General features: G+C 38.1%; 1 protein-coding gene across 1 annotated transcript in view; it reads right to left on the reverse strand.

The window, feature by feature from the left end:
• ELAPOR2 (endosome-lysosome associated apoptosis and autophagy regulator family member 2) overlaps positions 1–20557 on the reverse strand; it is a 181918-nt gene that overhangs the window by 36176 nt on the left and 125185 nt on the right. Inside the window, exons 10-18 of the mRNA XM_059170988.1 lie at positions 19759–19887; positions 12484–12574; positions 11715–11817; positions 7839–7976; positions 6109–6372; positions 5233–5406; positions 3409–3598; positions 2129–2225; positions 1359–1460 (exon numbers count right to left, since the gene is read on the reverse strand). Coding sequence (XP_059026971.1) covers positions 1359–1460; positions 2129–2225; positions 3409–3598; positions 5233–5406; positions 6109–6372; positions 7839–7976; positions 11715–11817; positions 12484–12574; positions 19759–19887 — 1288 coding nt within the window. The remainder of the gene's footprint in view (positions 1–1358; positions 1461–2128; positions 2226–3408; positions 3599–5232; positions 5407–6108; positions 6373–7838; positions 7977–11714; positions 11818–12483; positions 12575–19758; positions 19888–20557) is intronic.

Raw genomic sequence — 20557 nt, forward strand, 5'->3', positions numbered from 1 at the left:
TGCTAAGTTCATAAACAAATGCAGCGTCTGAATTCAAAGCTCTATGGTGGGATCTTGGGGACTAATTAAAGCCACTCTAACCACACCTTCTCCTAAACAAAGCATGGTTTACTGCCTTGACTCCAGCCTGGAAGCCGGTGCAGGGACCCTCTGCCACATGAGGCTCTTGGCATCAGACCCCCCTGTCTCTTTCACTTGACACCTGTTACCTTTCATTGTGTTCTCCTCTCATTATATACTTCTCTCACCTTGAAAAGGTGAAAAGAAAAATTAATTCCCAGATCCATCAGACAGAGAACACAGCTGGAGAGAAATGAATACTAGTGTACCTTTATGTCCCAAAGTAAACCCGCAATGTTGTTAGCACTGCTAAACCTTTTAAGATATCAAGCAGTTGACCTAACACTTAGACCGCTGATTTCCAATACTGCGGTGACATGAGCAGAAGAGCTTCAAATCTCTTATGGGTTATGGTGAAACTATCAAAAACAAAATTAAGTCAATCATTTTTAAATATACATTTTCACTAGCTTAATGGAGGAAAAACCTGCAAGTCAAACTGTGCTCCAAAGGTACCTTAATCCCACACAGAGATTAGAAATAATCTACATAAGGAACAATAAATAAGTGCAAAGAATGAAAATCAGCAGACATCTAAATGGCACTCACGCCATGAAAACAGTAGGTAAGCTGACAGCTCTGAGTCCATGAAATTGCTCGTTCCCTCCTAGAGTTCCCATCCAGGTAGACTGTATTAGTCAGACTGACAGTGTGGAGAGCTGTTCTCTCAATGCCAGTAAGTTAAATGAATTGTATTGTGTATTCTACAGAGGAGACCCTACCTTGGTCATTCTGCCGCCATTCATCAGAAAATGAAAGAGCTGGAAATAGAGCATATAAATTATCTACTGTGCCCCCCACCTTACAGAGAAAGAAGCTATGATTGGGAGGGTAGATTACTTCCGTCTAGACCACCCAGGTAGTTCGCTGATGAAATACTATCAGACAGGTTATGTGTAAAGCAGCTCTTAGGGAAATTAGGACTAACCACTATGAATTAATATGAGGATACAAACACAATAATTATACAATTAGTTAAATAATTTTCAAGACAAACAGACACTTGGGCAAACAGGAGGAGAAGACAGCATTGAGGAGACGGGGAAGTACTGAGATTGGTGAAGACCTAGTCCTCTTAAGAGATGCTCAGCACATCCCCACAATGAAAACCTACATATTCTTCTGTTCTTCCTGCTTTGCATTCCTAGAGAATATGTCTTAAAATAATAGGATTCTGGAGAGTTTTGCTGCCTCACAATAAATACAAATATGAAATGACCACATAGAAGTAAGAATACCTGGGGACTGAAATCACTCCTGCTCCTGGTTTAGTAGGATTGCACCTCATTTTCACAGCAGTTGACCGGCCATTGACACAAGATGTTGTAGTTGTAGAAGACCTATAGCAGGGCAAATGGCATTTTACACAACAGACACAACACAGATCACCAAGACATAAATATCCTGTGTGTAACTGCTCCCACACTCTGTGCAACAATGAATAAGAAAAATGTGTCCAAGTTCACTAATTAAAAATTTTAATACAAATTGAGCTCATTTGCTTTCACTGCCTAGGAAAAATGGACTATTTTCTCAGGTAAAGTAATAAGCTATCATCAAAGTGTTTAGTCAAGTCACCATAATTATAAACAAAGTCATAATCACAAAAATTTTTCAAAGGGAAGAGAGGTTGTGTCTACTTTGGCTAATATTGAAATGTCTGAATTACAAATACTGCCTGGACAAGGAAGTAGAGTCTCTTTATTGCCCAATTTATAAGAAAAAAAAAAATATATATATATATATATAAAGTATAGGTAAAATAGAGTATATACAAGAAATAGATATAAAGTAGAAATATAGAAAAAAATATAATCAGAAAAAAGATATATATTATGCATATCAGAACTTATATAACATTTTCAAAATAGTTCATGCTTCTTGCTTTACACTAAGTCTTCTATTTAAGAACAAATCATTGAGTATCTATTAAGTATAATAAGCTACTATTCTAGGTACCAAGATACTCTTGATTAAAATAGTCAAGGGAAGCAGCATCTTCACTTACTTATAAAAGAAATGCACATCTGGTATTTGGCTAGAGGGAACTGGGAACATTTCTTCTTTTATATTAATATTTTGCAATGTCGTTTCAACAGTCACTCCTAGATGACAATAAAAAAGAAGGTATTAAGCAATATAGAAGAAGGAGATTTATTTAGTCTCTGTGTATCTGAATAGAAACCAGCTTTACTCAGATACTGTCATTTGATAATTAATAAATATTGTATTAAATCTATGCATTCACAGTAAGATCAAGTACCATTCCAAACTCTTAAGAAGAAAAAGAATCTACTCTATAGCTCTGTAATTTTGCTCAAATCATTTCACATCCCTGGGCCTTGTGTCCTAAATCTGTAAAATGCGTGAAATAATTGAGATGATCTCTAAAGCCCCCAGCTCTAACACTTCAACATCCTAACATTATTAAAATTCTCAGCTTCTAACGTAAGAGCTGGGCTGTTTTGCTAATACAGCTTTTCACTCAATATAGACACACCTGAGAAAACAAAAAATTTTGTACCCAAAAACTTCCAGAAAGCAACTCCAAATTTTGTTTTATCTAAAAGTCAGGCATTTCTTCCATCCCTTGGAGACAAAATGACCACAGAGCCAAAATGCGAGCAGTAACCGCAACCTCTCCAGCTGACTCAGTAACTGACCACGGTGCTGAAAATTAAAGCTAAATTCCTCTGGAGTTGATAGCAATGGGTTCTCAACTCTGCTGTACATTAGAATCACAAGAAGCTTGTTAAATTGTTATACTGTTATATGTTATATCACCATCCCAGAGGTTCTAATGAACTTGATCCATAAAAATCACTAAGTGGTCATTCTTAAAACTTTCTTACGCCTTCTAGTCTACAAAGACAGGAAAGACAGACGGGGAATAAAGCTCCGCACATTCACCTTTACTAGGTGTCACCAACATACTTATGAAAACTGGAGGTGGATATTATGATTTAGGTTTATACAATATTTGTTTGATGTCCTTTTGTTTATAGTTTTGGTTTCTAATCTTATTCTGCTTTTAAGCTCCTGGAGAATTTGATGAAAAGCACATACTCCCCCAAAAAATTTATGCATAAATTCAGGAGATGCTTGCATTCACTTAGATTGACCAATAGATCTCAACTTCAGGGGCTTTGGAACCATGTTACAAAGTGATGTTTTAGAATTACCTGCGGCCATCATCATCTATGGCAAATACCAACACAATGACAAGTTACCAGTACTGTAATTTTAGAATAACTGCATGCATACATACAGGAACCAAATGACGCTTACCTAAAAATGTATCTGCCAGAATGATGGACTGTGATGATAAGGCTGCTCGGAAACCCTTACTTTCAGAAGGAATAATAGTTGACTGGCATACATAGGCTCCTACCAAATTCGTATAATCATCGGACCCCGCCACTATTTCCTTTACTGTGAAGTCTGTTATATTGTTGGTACAGAGAGCCATCTTCTTTCCCTAGGAAAATAAAGTCATAAAGAGAAACCTCTTTGTGTGTGTGTGTGTGTGTGTGTGTGTGTGTAAGAGTCAGTCCTTACATTAGATCTCCGAGAGCTCATGACCCTCGTAGAGCAGTGGCTCTCTCCTCACTGCAGACATTCTGCTTTAATTGGTATGGTGTGGGGCCCAGGCACTGGCATTTTTTTTTTTAAAGCTCTTGAGGAATTCCAATGTTTAACCAGGGTTGAGTCATTTAAATTACAATGAATATAGAAATTCAAGACTGCACTGCTCTTCCAACTACAAGCATCATTTGTGCTGGATGGAAGCCATCTAACTTAAGGAACTAAAAGTCACCCATGAAACCGTCAATTCAAAGGATAACAATGTGTTCAAAGGGACCAGATAACTCTTGGTGAAGGTTTTAATGTCAAAGAAAGAGACATGCTCTTCCTTCTCCTTTATTGGTCTCTTGTGGCAAAAAGGTAATATGAAGTCTGAAGAAGAAAGCCTGAAAGTCCTATTGAAGCAAAATTTAGGACACCATCTAAATTCTTAATAGTTGGTCACTGTGAGTGTCTTCATTCAGCTACTCACACTCAATGACGTGTAACTACTCAACTACAGAGGAAGGTGAAGGGAATACAGGAGTTTACTTTTTGAATCATTCACTCAGTTGGAATATGTAATCTATAAAAACTGGAAGACTGTTTAAATATACCATAGTCCCACTACAAACAACTATAGCTTTATAATTTCTATGTAGGACAGTATAAAGGGGAAAAGGAAGACGATTTTATTAGTCTTAGCTGTAGGGTGAGCACACATGGGCCCAAAGAAAGGAACGTCAACTTATCTTTCTTCATGCAGCTAGCAGTCCAAACTTTAAAAAAGTTTCTGCCTCCACTAAACCTTCTCACAACAATACAGGTACAATATATTGTTACTAAGCTTAAATTGTTGAAACTGAGAAGAGAAAAACAACGGAAAAGATCAGAAAGAAACTATTAAGGAAAGAAAGGCGAACACAGCAACAAAAGGAAAGGAATCAGAATAGAAAAGAAAAGAAGAGAAAGAGGACAGAAAAGAAGAGGGGAGAGAGGGAAGGCAAGACATAGGGACGTAGGGCATAGGGACAAAAAGAAATGTAATACGTAATGTAAAGAATCTCATTCACCCCTTCACTCAATATTTGGCAAAACATATTTAAAATGCATTTATTTATTGAATGAACTGAGTGACTAACCAGCTGAGTGTTTTAGATCACTCCTTGTGAAATCAGAACAGGACAAACACCACACCGTGTAAAATTTATAGATCCCTTTGCCTGAAAACATCTGTGGTCATCAGATCTCTTTTTATTTTCTTTGCATAAAATCTGGCACAGCATCTCATAATGGAGATCATTATCTCTGGGGTTCCAGGGGCTGGGGAATAAGTGCTCTGATGGACGCAGAGGCAGACAAGGCTGGCCCTGCTGGAGAAAGCTGCCAACATGCTAAGAGGCAATGCAGGATTTAAGCAATCACAGCTCAGTTTCTGACATTTGGTTGTTAGTTTCCATAGAGATTTTATTGGCCATCCACACAGAAAATATCAACTCAATCAGAGCTGAAATACAGCTCCATCTCATTTTGACAGCCAGAACTCACCTCATGCCCACATAAACTAATATTGAAGAAGTGGAAATATTTGGTTCCTTTGGAGGTAAAGCTGGGTCCATTCATCAGTGAGCCCACGCTGCTGAGGTTGCTGAAGTCATAGTGCAAACTCTGATTTTCTTTATCGTGGTGGAAAAAGCAGTCACTATAGCAAACTGAGTGGTCCTTTGATTATAGATTAAGAAACAAAAAAAATATTTAGTAGAAAACAAAATATTAGCTGCTATGAAAAATGTGTTTAAAAACAGTTCTATGTTTAAAAATTGTTTCATTTTTTTTGTCTTAGTTATGGTTTATCACATGAATATAGGGAATTTCCAAAAAATAATTAAATTTTCCAAGGCAGAGTACAGAAAAATCAGCATTTTTTAAAGTAAGAGCAAAGTTATTCTAAGACCTGTTTCTTGGAAAAAGGTATTTTAATAAATAGCTAAAAGTCCCTGTTATGCCAGTTTCAAGAGACAGTAAAACTACTTTCTCCTTCACCCATAATATAACATCAACCTTTGCCCTTAAAATAGGCTAAGATATACTTGCTGCTCTCCCTATATTCCTATGGCCAACCCACAGAGGGAGTTTACTTGCTCTCCCCTAACAGAATACACAAAAATCTAATTTTCATATTTTTGGAAACCATTCTTATTGGGGTACTTTTCTTAATATCTGATGCCCCCAGGAACTAGGGCTTTTATGGCACATAAGACATGTTCACGTGCTTCATAAATATAAGAGGAGAGAAAACAAGAAGAATGAAAAGGCCCTTTCTAAATAGAATTACAACATAGTTCCTGGAGAAATATTAAGGGGATCTTATGAGTGTCTCTATTAAAGTTTTCCTGGGAATAACTGAAACACACACTCACTTACCTGAGTGCTTCTACTCCCAGGCCCACATGGGATACAAGCCTCCTTGCCATAGACCTGATGTATGGACAGGTAGGTGTCAGGTGGACACTCCTTGCACTGGTTGGTTTCTTTTTCAATGTAGTGGCCTGGGGGGCAGGGGACACACGATGAGCCCGACTGTTCAGAGCCGAGGGCACAGGCACGGCATGAGGACGCCACCCCATCAACTGCGTTAGTGGCAGTGATAGAATAAATCTTCACCATGTCATTGATGAACCGTCTATTCTAAAAAGAGAGCAGAAAGTAATGACTTCTGCCTTGGGGCTTAATCATACAACCAGATCGTTTTGTGTGGATATCACCAAAATAGCTAAGCAGAGTGTTCCAGACTAGCAGTTTATAATCGATAGTGGATTAAAGTTACTTCTTCTTGGTTCTTTAAAAAAAAAATCTTAAATCTTAACACTAGGAACTAATCTCCATAGTAATGGAGTTCCAGGAGGTTATCCACAATCACCGCAAGATCGGGCATGTTTATAGGCTTTACATCTGGAAGAACTGGTATGGTTTAACACAGGAGCAACTTTATCTCCCATGATGGTTTATTCAGAGATAAGCCTAACTGTAATGATACTATAGGATGTTTGCAGGGTAGCAAGTCTAAAGCTTTTGAAGAGGGGTTAGCCTTGAAAGACTAGGACTCTGGTCCTCACCAAACACTGACCATGATGCCATCACAACATCCCTTTGGGACTTTCTCTCTCTCTCTCTCCAGTACTTTCCCTGACCTATGTCAGGGATTTCTAGTGAAGGGTTGCAGAGTAGAGAACAAATCCCTGGGTCTAACTACACTTTTTCTTCTTGCAACATTGGGTCAATCAAGCTCTAGTTCTCACCAGGCAGTGGCACCTCTCTATTAGTAGAGAAGAAAGCTACCCTAGACTACTAATGTCTTTTGTCTGGGGGAGGGACAAGAAGAAGATGAGGAAACATTCCACGGCATGTTCATGCCCCACGTGATGGTAATCCAAACACCCATCAACAATCAGAGTCAAATAACATCTGGGAATGGGTTCCCCAGGGAAAGCCCAAAGAGAAAAGAGAAAATGTTCTGCATTTGTCACCACAGCTTTAAGTGGTTTACCTTGTTTTCACCTTGGAAAGGTCACGTCTATGGAGATCACAAAAGTAAGTCTTGTTACTATCAAAACATACAATGGAACTTACTTAGGGGAGAATTAAGGTCTACTCTAGCAGGGACAGTAAAAGAAAATAAATAATTCTGTGTGTAAACCCAATCATGTGTACATACACACTCTCCAGGCTATAAAAGGTGACATCACTACAATGAAATAATAAACCAACACCAGTTATGGGCTCCAGGACAAATGTCAGATCATTCAGAAAAAGAGGAAGACAGTCACCAGCCTTCTCAAAGTCTTAGAAAGCCTTAAAGACACCTTTTAATAACTACAGTCAGATTTCTTTCTCTTGAGCTTTCAGTAAATATATCTGTTTAGTGTAGAACAATCCAAAGATACATTGTGTTATTCAATTTCATACGTTCTTGCTCTCAAACCATTTTAATACAAATCCACTCCATAACCAAATGATTGATTATGATTGATTGTCCCATATCAATAGAAAACCAAGTCTTTTCCTCCAGGAGAGATAGGTGATCATTTTGTACAAATTTCCATCAGGAGCATGATCTTTGCATTGAAAAAAAAAAAAAAGTATTTGGAACTTACATCTTGACCTTGATTGGTTCTCTGGAATGCCCATGTAAATGTAAATGTTGCATTCTTGAATATGATGTGGGTATAAGCTTGCTTTTCTTTGGTTCCACCCCATGATTCCACCACATTGGTACTTTTTCTATTAATATCCTAATATATAGTAGAAAATATAAACAAAAAAGCACAAACTTGGGATTAATATACAGGTGTATACATTACAAATATGTCTTTACAAAAACCCCTGGAGGGTCAATGAATATTTATCTGCAGAGCACGTCATCCTAGAACTCTCAAAACCTCCCTCCAAGTCTACACAAGCACTTACCAGCTTAGTAACTACAATTTTTCAAACACATTGTCAATATAACCTGAAAGAAGTCTCACATTTTAGTACATTTAACGGTGTGTGTGTGTGTGTGTGTGTGTGTGTCTGTGTCTGTGTGCAGGTGACTCTAGCTTAGGAAATACACTTCCAGAGCGCCTGGGTGGCTCAGTCTGTAAAGTGTCTGCCTTCAGCTCAGGTCATGATCCTGGGGTCCTGAGATCAAGTCCCTCATCGGGCTCCCTGCTCTGTGAGTGAGAGGGGAAGCCTCTCTGTTTTCCATTTCCCCTGTTTGTGTTCTCTCTCAGTCAAATAAATAAATAAAATACAAAAAGAAAGAAAGAAAGACACTTCAAAGGGAAAACAAACTCCTCCAATTTCTCACAGTAAACTTCTCACAGAAGAGCAAGGCTTTCCATGTTTGCCTTTTTCCTTGAGAGAGTCTGCTAGGCAGCTCTTACACCAGGAGTTCTAAGTTCCCCTTGAACTACACTTGCAACTTGCAGGCTTCTCTAAGTGTTTATTAACCAGAATGTTATTTTAAGTCCAAAGAATCTTATTCTGCTGCTTAAACTTGAATTCCAAAGGAATATGTATAAATACTTCATATCTGATTTCCTTAGCTAAATTCAATATTTAGAATATCCTACAAATGTGTGACATTCTAACCAAAATGCTGTCATTAAGATGATTAGCAAACAAATATAGTAAGTGAACCAAATAATGTAATGCACAACTAACTAATTTGAAGTGCAAATCAAAGCCAGCCTTGAATTTTCTAATTAGTGATCCCTACAGAAACCCTACTAGATGACTTAGAAATTCGGATGGGCTTCTGTTACATTATCCGGGATGTTGACCATATGGTGGCATGAGCTCAAGATATGTCTGTTTCTTTCTATGATATAAACATAGGAGTCAAACATTATAAAGTAATCAAATATGCTGTAAAGAGATGTGTCTTGAGTTCACACCACAGACAGGAATAACAGAATGTGCTTGTCATACATTATAGAATTCTCCACGTTACCAAATGACCAAACCACCATACATGCCGCTTCCTAAAAGGAGCTCTGAATACACAGATAGTTCTCTGTTAAAACATCATCTTTCTACATGTTTATTCCAATAATTAATGAAATTTATTGCATTACCACAAATAATACCATCTTACCTTTGTAAAAGGTTTTGAAAACCTGCATTTTTTTTTAAAGATTTTATTTATTTATTTATTTGACAGAGAAAGATCACAAGTGGGCAGAGAGGCAGGCAGAGAGAGAAAGAGGGAAGCAGGCTCCCCGCTGAGCAGAGAGCCCGATGCGGGACTCGATCCCAGGACCCTGAAATCATGACCCGAGCCAAAGGCAGCGGCTCAACCCACTGAGCCACCCAGGCATCCTGAAAACCTGCATGGTTTTGAGAGCATTTCTATGCACTATTTAATTGACATCACAAAAAATCCTGTGAGAAAACCAAATCAAACAGAGAGGAAACAAAACTAACAGATTCTTCTATGAGCCAAAAACTCTAAGATTGATTTACAAAAATAAATAGCTATGATTCTTACCCTCAGGAGTGCTTGGTCAAGTGAGAGAGACAAAAACATCAATACAGTCACATAATTAAAACAGAGTTTTCTCAAAGAGTTTTTGGAGGACACTGGAGAGAATGGCTAATTTCACTTAAAGGACTAAGAGAAAGCTTCCCAGAAGAGGTGAAGTTTGAGCACCCCTTGAATTATGAATGGGAGTTCACCAGACAAAGGAGCAAAAGGAAGAGAGCCATTCTGGTTCAGAGTGCCAAGTATGAGAACTGAAGTACAGAGAGGCCCTCAAATAAATTCAGGTTGCCTGAAGAGGTGTGGTGGACTTGGTAAAAAGAGGCTGGGCAAAGAGGACAAAAACCCAAACTGAGCCATGCTAAGAAATTTTAAGTGTATTTAGAGGCTATTGGCACTCAAACTTTCATTGATGTTAGAGCCACCCTTGTGGCTGGCTAGAACACAGATATCTGGGCCCATCGCCAGAGCTTCTCATTAAGACCAGGAGGGGCCTGAGAAATCTATATTTCTAACAAATTCCCAGGTGATGCTGGTCCAGCGACCACACTTTAACCGCCACTGCCATAGGCAGTAACCAACTAGCAAGGGGAAGGAGGCAATTCGTTGTGGAAGTCTCCATTACTGTTTTGATGTTTATAAAGAACATTTTGACAGCAGCATATATGAGAGAATGGAGAGAAAAAGAATACAGATGGCTACTGAGAAATAGTGGGAGTCAGGACCTCAGTAATAACACTGTTGGTGAAAAAGAATGAACAGATTAAAGAAATACGGAGGCAGAGCTGGGAACTGAATTATTGCTTATTTGTAGTGTATTAAATGGATGATGTTTTGGGGAATCCAGGTGGCTCAGTGGGTTAAGGCCTCTGTCTTCGGCTCAGGTCATGGTCCTAGGGTCCTGGGATCGAGCCCCATGTTGGGCTCTCTGCTCAGTGGGGAGCCTGCTCCCTCCTCTCTCTCTTTCTCTCTGCCTGCCCTTCTGCCTACTTGTGATCTCTGTCAAATAAATGAATAAAATCTTATAAAAAATAAATAAATGGATGTGTTGAAGATTATTCATGATCTTCTTTTACCACAACAAAGTCCTTTTTTATTTTTTTCAAGAAGAAAACAGCCTGCCTTCCCTTAAGCTGGCAGTAATCACAAATATTAAAATCTTCATCTAATTTGGATGTCACAGAGGAAACTGTTAATAGATTGCTAACTAGCTACTAAAAGACTTGGGAGAAAAGTAAAAACATTGTCTTTGAAGTCACTACTTACAGCGTTAAAATCTTAGCTAACAACATCATAATACCCACAAAAAGTCTTAATAAATTTTTTGTTGCTACTTTTCTCAAGCTAAGAGTTGAAATGTATAGGCCATCTAGAAAAAATGGGGCAGAAATATGACATGCACATAGTAAGTCCTTTGTCTACATTTATTAATTTAACAGTGAAGAGTTTCCTTTTAGAGGTTTTTCCTTCCTAGTGGTGTGAATCACAGAATGGTTATCAGAAGAGAGTTTTCATTGGCTGATGGCATATCTTTATGAAGGAGTTTTTACCAGATTTCCATCAGTCACCCGAACCCCCTTGCTCAGTCTTCCCCATGAGGAACACAAGCTTTCTTTGTGGGCTGCACTGCACATTCCTTAGTGACTTCTTTTTTTTTTTTTTTTTAAAGATTTTATTTATTTATTTGACAGAGAGAGATCACAAGTAGGCAGAGAGGCAGGCAGAGAGAGAGAGAAGGAAGCAGGCTCCCGGCTGAGCAGAGAGCCCGATGCGGGGCTCGATCCCAGGACCCTGGGATCATGACCTGAGCCGAAGGCAGCGGCCCAACCCACTGAGCCACCCAGGCGCCCCTCCTTAGTGACTTCTTTAGATATTTTTTAACTTTCTGCAAGGACCTAAGAATGGGAAGAAAAATGGGATTCTTATCCCAACTTGCATGAATGAATTGGCACTTGAAAGAAAATGCCAAGCTTAGAAACCTGCCTTTGAAAGCCTCTCTTTCACTTACCACCATGAAGTATAGAACACAGTCAGCCGAACAGAGGGTCTCAAAGACAAATGTTATTCTTCCCAGTTCAGAACCCATGGCTCCAGTCATAGACGTTGGTGGCCTATTTGACAGATTAAAGTTATAATATTTATTGTATATTCTAAATACAGTATGGTACAAAACTAAGTCACATTCTCCATTAAGCTGAAAGCAATGCTCTTCTCTTCCCCTAATCAATGGCTCCCCACAGCCACTTCTTCCCTGCTCCATCTCTGTGTCCCCAGACCATCCCAGTAAGGAGCTTACACAACGACGGTAATATGCTTGAATCTCCTGATACAACTATTACCATCCATCCTAAAGCAAGAAAAATATGCCTATCAGGAAATGTCAACATGGAGAACTAAAGCAAAAAAGAATTTAAACAGTTATAACAGACTACTTTACAGATAAAACTGAGAAAAAATAAATTTATAAACCAAAAATATTCCCACAAACAACAACTTGGGAAAATTTCTTCATTAAGCATCCAATAATCATGGTTGTTGTAACATTTGGATACAATTATTGTTAAAAACTTTCAGCTTCATCTAAACATACAACTAATGGTTACAGTATCTCAATCACCAATTCTACAGATATTCTTAAATGTAATATATTATCCTACAACAGTTCATTATTTGCTAAGACCATCACAAGATAAGTATGTTTTATGAAAGCATCTATTTCTATAGGGAAACAGGCATGAGGATTCTTACAGAAAGGAATCAGAATTAGTTTTCCTTACTTAAATCCTGGGATATGCAAGTTTAAGATCAGGTAATCATTATCTGAACCTCCAGCTCCACTCTGGATATGATCTCCAGCCACCTCCCAACCTGGAAGTGAGATAAGGTATCTTTATCAGGAAAAATCCCATTGATTTCCAACAATCTTTTTAAACAAGGTAAAAAAATAAAAAAGACTATTAGTGTTTATGTTCAAAGTTAGAAATACTCCGTGTTGATCTTCTACTTAGAGGATCTGTCCATTACAGTGAGTAGGGTATTGAAGTCCCCTATTATTGTATTATTATCAATGTGTTTAATTCTGTTATTAATTGGTTTCTATAATAGGCTGCTCCCAAGTTAGGAACATAAATATTTATAATTGTTGGATAAATATTGATCTTGTTGGATAGACCCTTTAAGTATAATATAGTGTCCTTCTTCATTCCTTACTATGGTCTTTGGTTTGAAATCTAATTTGAATAATTTAAGGACTATTACCCCAGCTTTCCTTTGATGTCCGTTAGCATGATAAATATTTCACCTCCCTGCCTCACTTTCAATCTGTGTCTGTAGGTCTAAAATAAGTCTCTTGCAGACAGCATAGGGATGGGTCTTGCTTTTTTAATCTACTTGATTAGGGCATTTAGCCCATTTATATTCAGAGTTAACTATTGAAATGTAAGAGTTTAGTGCCATTGTATTACCTGTAAAGACCCCATTTCTGTAGGTTGTCTCTGTTTCTTTCTGGTCTGTATTACTTATGGGCTCTCTCTTCACTTACAGGATCCCCTGACATATTTCTTGCAGGGCTGGTTTAGTGATCACAGAGTCTTTTAGCTTCTGTTTGTCCTGGAAGCTCTCTACCTCTCCTTCCATTTTGAATGGAAGGAGATAGTCTGGATAAAGTATTCTTGTCTGCATGTTTTTCTCATTTAGTACCCTGAATATAACATGCCAGCCCTTTCTGGTCTTCCACGTCTCTGTGGATAGATCTGCTGTAAGTTTAATGTTCCTCCCCCTGTAGGTTAAAGAGTTCTCTTGAGCTGCTTTCAGGATTTTCTCTTTACCTCTGAAATTTGCAAACTTCTCTATTATATGCTGGGGTGTTGGTCTATTTTTATTGATTTTGAAGGATGGGTTCTCTCAACCTCCCAGACTTGAATGCCTGTTTCCTTCCCCAGATTAGGGATATTCTCAGCTATGATTTGCTCAAATATACCTTCTATCCCTCTCTCTTTCTTCTTCCCCTGGGACCCCAGTAATTTTAATATTATTTTGCATTATGGTATTACTGATTTCTCAGATCCTCACCTCATGGTCCATTAGTTGTTTTTCTCTCTTTTCCTCAGCTTCCTTTCTTTCCATCATCTTGTCTTCTACATCACTGACTCTCTACTGCCTCATTTACCCTAACTGTTAGAGCATCCCTTTTAGATGGCATCTCAGTTAAAGCATTTTTAATTTTGGCCTGATGAGATTTTATTTCTGCACTAAGAGATTCTCTAGTGTCTTTTCTGTTTTGTTCAAGCCCACCTAGTAACTTTATAATTACTATCCTGAATTCCACCTCTGGCATTTTACTTATATCCATATTGATTAGATCTGTGGCAGAGAGTATTACCTCCAATTCTTTCTTTTCTTGTGAATTCTTCCTTTTAGTCATTTTGCTCAGAGAAGAATGGATGAACAAGAGAATAAAATCAAAAGTATCAACCATGACCCAAGCAAAATACACACTAGACAAATCTGAAGAGATCAGAAACCAAAAAAGAAAAGGAAAAAAAAGGGGGGGGTAAAAGGAGAAAATAAAATCTCCCAGATTGACAAAACAGGTGGTCCACTTGGTCCTAAGTATATTTTGGTCTGTTTGTTAGAAGACACTAAATCCTAAAATTGTAAAGAAAACATATATATATATATATATATATATATATATATATATATATATATACAAAATAAAAATAAAATTACAGTGAAAGGAAGCCAAAAATGAAGAACATATTTATAAATGTAAAAGCAAGAGTTTAAAAAAGACTTAAAAACAAAGAGTTGATAAAATAAGAAACTAGCTGGGGCGCCTGGGTGGCTCAGTGGGTTAAGCTGCTGCCTTCAGCTCAGGTCATGATCTCAGGGTCCTGGGATCGAACCCCGCATCAGGCTATCTGCTCAGCAGGGAGCCTGCTTCCTCCTCTCTCTCTCTCTCTCTCTCTCTCTCTCTCTGCCTGCCTCTCTGCTTACTTGTAATCTCTCTCTGTCGAATAAATAAATAAAGTCTTTAAAAAAAAAATAAGAAACTAGCTGAAAAGGAAAAAGAGACAAAAAGGAAAATTTAAAACTGAAAGACAAAAGAATCATGAGAAAAAAAAACCCTCAAATTCTACATACTATTTTCCCCTAGCACTGGAGTTTTGGAGTTCTTTGTGCTCTTTGTATTCTCCTGATGTTCCAGCTGGTCTTCTGGGGGAGGGGTCTACTGCACTGATTCTCAGATGTCTTTGCCTGGGTGAAGTTACACCAACCCTTGCCAGGGAGCCAGGGTCCGGATCGCTCTATACGGCTTTTGTTCCCTGAAGGCTTTCTGCCCCGCTTTAGAGAATGAAAATAAAAATGGCAGCGCCCTGATCACCAGCCCTGGAGCTGAAAGATTGGGACCCCTCCTCTTTAGTAAACCCTCAGGGAATATCATTCTTCACTCTTGTGTGTGCCAAACTCCAAAGAAGACTGCATCTCAAACCTGCACGGATCCTCAGGGGAGGAGAGAGGGAGGAGAGAGGGGAGGGAGCAAGGCCCCACAGGGAGAGCTGTTGCTGGATCATTCTGCACCCTTGCACCCTGCCCCGGGGGAAGGATGAGGTTGCCATGTTCTGTCCTTTGCAGGGCACCCTGTTGCCATGGTTTGTGGTTTATGGAAAACAGAACTGAAAGCCCACTTGCAGGCTTGCGGACCATAGCCAGTTTCCCCACTCTAGTGCTTGGGAACTTTGTCAGCTCAGACACCCCCATTCTTTCTGTGACCTCAGGGACCCTGAGACCACACTGTCCCACCTAGGACTTTGCCCAGCTTCATGACCTGAGCACCTTTCAGGCAGGAGTGTCTCTCCCTGGAGCAGAATTATAAAAGTTCCAGTTTTGCACGCTGGGGCTATATTACCTTCCAGGAGCTGGCTTTTAGGGGCTCCCTCGCTCCTACCCCTACCCATCGTTTATCTTCCAATACATCACCTCAGATTCATGTCTCTGCTCCTCCTGCCCTGCAAAAAGTGGTTAGTTTTCTATTTGTAGAATTCCAGGAATTCTTTTCTTACATCTCAGATTGAATTCATAGATGTTCAGAATGATTTGATAGAGATATCTAGCTAAATTCAAGGGACCAGATGAAATGAGAGCCCCCAGGCGTCTACTATCTTGCCTCATCCCCTCCAAAGTTAGAAATACTCCAAAAGAATTCCCTATGTTTACACTGCAGTTGTAAATTGCATGCAGAGGCAGACTCCTAATATCAATAAAGACATTCCATATGATTCCTCAGGAAGAATCAAGTAATGCATATTTTTGTACAGAAGCTATTTAAGGGAAACCTAATAGCAATTTTCTCAATTCAACTTTTTAAAAACTAAAATAGATAGTCTTTATCTTTTCTAATAAACTGAAATGGAAAATCTTAGTCCTCAAATAACCAACAGAAACTAGAAATTTCAAATTACTTAAAGAAGATTTGGGGTCCAGAGTTCTTTTGTATAGTTTGCTGTATTGCTGGTCCCTAATTTACAACTACTATCCTACATTCATTCACTTATTCACTCAAGAGGCTTTCAGGGACTGCCAAGAACCATGAGAAGCACTAGGGTTAGGAAGACAAGGCTGGGTCTCCCCTCACTGAGGGTCAGTAGCATCTAAGGAGAAGCATATGCTAACAATTGACAAGAGAATGGGGAGACAAGAGCTGCAAATAGAAGGCGATGGGAGGTCTGTCCTCTGCATAGAAATAATCAACATACCATAGGCTGAAATGGCCACATTAAATGAGAAAAAGAGAAACATCTCCCATGTACCATTATTTATTTGTTTTCAGAAATCATATTATGAATTATAAAATTTTGAAACCACAGAAAAATTTTAATATGAAGACTACACTTACTTTTAACCCCATTACCCAGAATAAAACCACTGCTTATATTTTGAGTAGTTTCCTTTCATTATCTTTGGATGCATAGGTTTTTACATCTTTGAGATTGTGTTGTTGATAACATTTAGTGTCATGGTTTTATATGTTAACATTATTGCATAAGCATTTTTATGCATAAATACTTCACCAACATATTCATGACTGAATTAATAGTTTATCATGTAGACGGATATAATTAATATCCATAATTTACCAATCACACTAACGGACTTACCTCCTTTGACCACACACCCAATTTAACCATTTAGATTGTTTTTACCTCTTAGGTGCTATAAATGGCAAAGTAATAATAAACTTATTTTGGGTAAAGTTTTTCTGTATTTTTTAGAAAAGAATCTCAGTGAAAGAATTACTAGGTAAAATAGATATATTTTTAAACCAATGTTTTGTGCTGTTATGGTGATTTGAAAAACAATGTGAATCAAAGAGGAATATTTGTTAAATATGGCAAAACTAAACAAAGAAATATGAAGCAATTCATACTTCCCTGTAACTTCCCACTTCCAAGTGATAGCCTCTTGACATTTCAATGTATTTCTTTTCCATCATTTTTTAGTGCACACTTTAACATACCTTAGATTTTAATGGATACTCTATTTTCTGGTTTTTTTATTTAGCACTATCTTCTGAATTTTTTCTCATTAGTGTTATTTTGAAAATATTTTCCCATTAAAAATCCTTACTACATCTAATTTTAATGATTTAACAATAGGTTCCATGATTACATAATTTAATTTAATCACATCCCATTGTTGAAAATCTAGTTTGTTTCCTCTTAATTAGCACTAAAGTTAACATATTTTTCCATAATTTCTTTCTTTACATCTTTACATTGTTACCCAGGTATAAATTCCCAGAAATGGAATAAATGGGTTGAAGAAGAACATTCAAAATTCTTGAAACACTGTCAAATCGTTTTCCAGATGACTGCCATTTTAAATATTTGCATAATATTTCTTCTATCAGTACAGCATAACTTTCATAAACATAATCTTCTGCTGGATATTTAGACTATTTCAATTTCTGTTATTACAGATAATGCTCACTGAACATCTTCATGCATAAACAGTAACTTGTCTCCAACTATGGGTAACTTTAAGGCAAACTTGCAATACATGAAGATGTACTTCTGTGTATCTGGTCTGCAACTATGTACAATTCAGACTGAGAAGACATGAATCTCCACGTACTCCAAGTCACACAGTCAAGCTAGCTAAAGCACATCCACCTAAACCCGTGACTGGGTGAGCCCCTCATGACACAGGCTATTCCTGGGCCTCTCACTTTGGTCCCCATTCTTTTTTTTTTTTAAGATTTTATTTATTTATTTGACAGAGAGAAATCACAAGTAGACGGAAAGGCAGGCAGAGAGAGAGGGAAGCAGGCTCCCCGCTGAGCAGAGAGCCCGATGCGGCATCGATCCCAGGACCCTGAGATCATGATCCGAGCTGAAGGCAGTGGCTCAACCCACTGAGCCACCCAGGAGCCCCTGGTCCCCATTCTTGTCAGTGCGATTCCTCTCAAAGCTGTATACTGAACTGTCCAGGCATAAAAATACACATCACCTTGTATCTTCATTTTTGTATTATATTTTTCACATGACTATTTGTTATTCTAATATCACACACTAATAGTGAAGAGATGTCTATTTTTCAAATTAACAATTAAACATTTCTGAAAACTATAAAAAATGTACATTTTAGCCTCTAAGTAAAGGAGGAAGCAAGTGGCTACCATTGAGTATTATCATGAGAGTTAGACCAAATTCTCCAAAAGATCAAGTAAAAGTTCCAGATAATCTTTACTAGTAAGTGAATACACACGCGCGCACGTGCGCACGCACACACACACACACACACACAGTCGATGCTTTCACGAGTTCTTTCAATTCCCTGGCCTTCCCAATCTTATTTTTCCTCCATATGTCTTAACTTCTTCAACTTAGAATTCAATCATGGGATCTTTTAGGAACATAAACCCTCATGGTCAAGTAATTACTACTGTATTTTTTCTTCTTCTCCCTTAGGATAACTTCCTAGAAGTGGAAGTATTCAAGGACCTACTATTTTTCAATCTTCGTTTTCATGTGTTCACCTCACTTCCTACATCCTCAGTATACTTATTTCAGATAGGTACTGACTTAAAACAGAAGCAATTTAAAACAATTTTTTAAAACAACAAAATGTAATATGGAGAAAAAGTATTCTCATTAAAATTGCTAATGAGATGATGAAAGTAAAAGGATGCATTTTGGTATAAAACCCTAGTATTTGTAAACAGCTACTCCTAGCATTAAGTTTAAAAATACATGTATGGGGTGCCTGGGTGGCTCAGTGAGTTAAAGCCTCTGCCTTCAGCTCAGGTCATGATCTCAGGGTCCTGGGACCGAGCTCCATATCGGGCTCTCAGCTCGTTGGGGAGCCTGCTTCCCCACCCCCCCCGCCTGCCTCTCTGCCTACTCGTGATCTCTGTCTGTAAATAAATAAATAAAATCTCTTTAAAAAAGAAAAAATACACATATAGATACTGTCACTCATTCAACCAGGAAATACTGCAGAAAACTAAGTGTTAGCCTTTCTCGGGTCTTAAAATATTGGAACAAATAAAATTCAGCCACAATCTTATAAAACTCTGTCACATTTTCAAGTTTACACTAAGTGGGGCTTACATATATTTTGTACACACAATCACAGATTTCACAGGGAAAAGGACTTAGAGCTGACCTCACCTCTCAATACAGCTCAGTCCTGAGTCAGACTCAATGCTGACAGAAATGCTGTCATTCTGTTCTTCGAAATGGCAAGTGACATGGATTTCATTACATCCCTTGGTGAGCTACTCTAAATACATTTATAACCATAAATGGTGAGCCTGAATATCTACTTCAAAGCTGACTCCAAAAAAATGCAAAATAGTTCATACTGTTACAGAGAAGTCAACTAGTTGTGACATCCCGTTCACCATTTCCATGTGAGGGCTGGAAGGCAGTCAAGTAGCCAATGGACAGGAACGAAGTTCCTCATACCCACACTTGGTATGTTTTTAGAGAGCTGGGCCCAAAAGTCTCTATGACCCAATATGTCCAGGAGGCCGATTCTGAACTCACCGTTCATTCCATCGCACTTTGAATTACCAACATTAAAGCAGGAAGTTTTCATGTTGCCAGGAAGGACATTCCACCATTTATATTCAAATCCAAGCGCAGGCTCCATTCCTGCTGGACACGGCCTACATTCTATGAGAGACAGGTGAAGGAGATAATTACAGTTAAATTGCATTTGGACATCTTCCTCTTTCTCTGTTCTAAATACTACTAAACTTTAATTAGCAGAGAGGAATGCAGGAAGGAGAGATAGTAGAATTTATCCAACACACTTGCATTAATCATGTCATTAGAAATGTTCACTGAGCAAACACTTATTGATACCAGAGTACTTTAGACACATTTTTACATAACCTGTTCAAAGAATACGTGCTAGATATTATTACTCACAATTTTAAGGGTGGGAAAATTGAGGTTCAAAAGATTTAAGGAACTTGGATTAATCACACTAATGGCTGCCTGTTGTATGTGGATTCAAAACCAAGTTAATCAGACTCTTAAGTCCCTCTTATGCTATCTATCAAAGGCTCTGGGTAGTAAGCAGATGGCATGGCTATATTCAAGAGAGACGACCACAACTGAAATACATTGTAATTTTTGTCTATCAAAATTAAAACAAACTCTGCAGCACTTCCTATATTATTTGATAAGCACTAACATTTTCTCAACTGTACATCCTGAAAAATTAAGAGACTATCTTCACTGCCATATGTTCAAAACAAGTAATTTTTTGCTATTACTATAGCACAAAACATAATTTATGATTCCAAAGCTGAATTAGAAGAGATTATAATTTATACTT

This window comes from Mustela lutreola, chromosome 4 (genome assembly GCF_030435805.1).
Source record: "Mustela lutreola isolate mMusLut2 chromosome 4, mMusLut2.pri, whole genome shotgun sequence".
NCBI lineage: Eukaryota > Metazoa > Chordata > Mammalia > Carnivora > Mustelidae > Mustela > Mustela lutreola.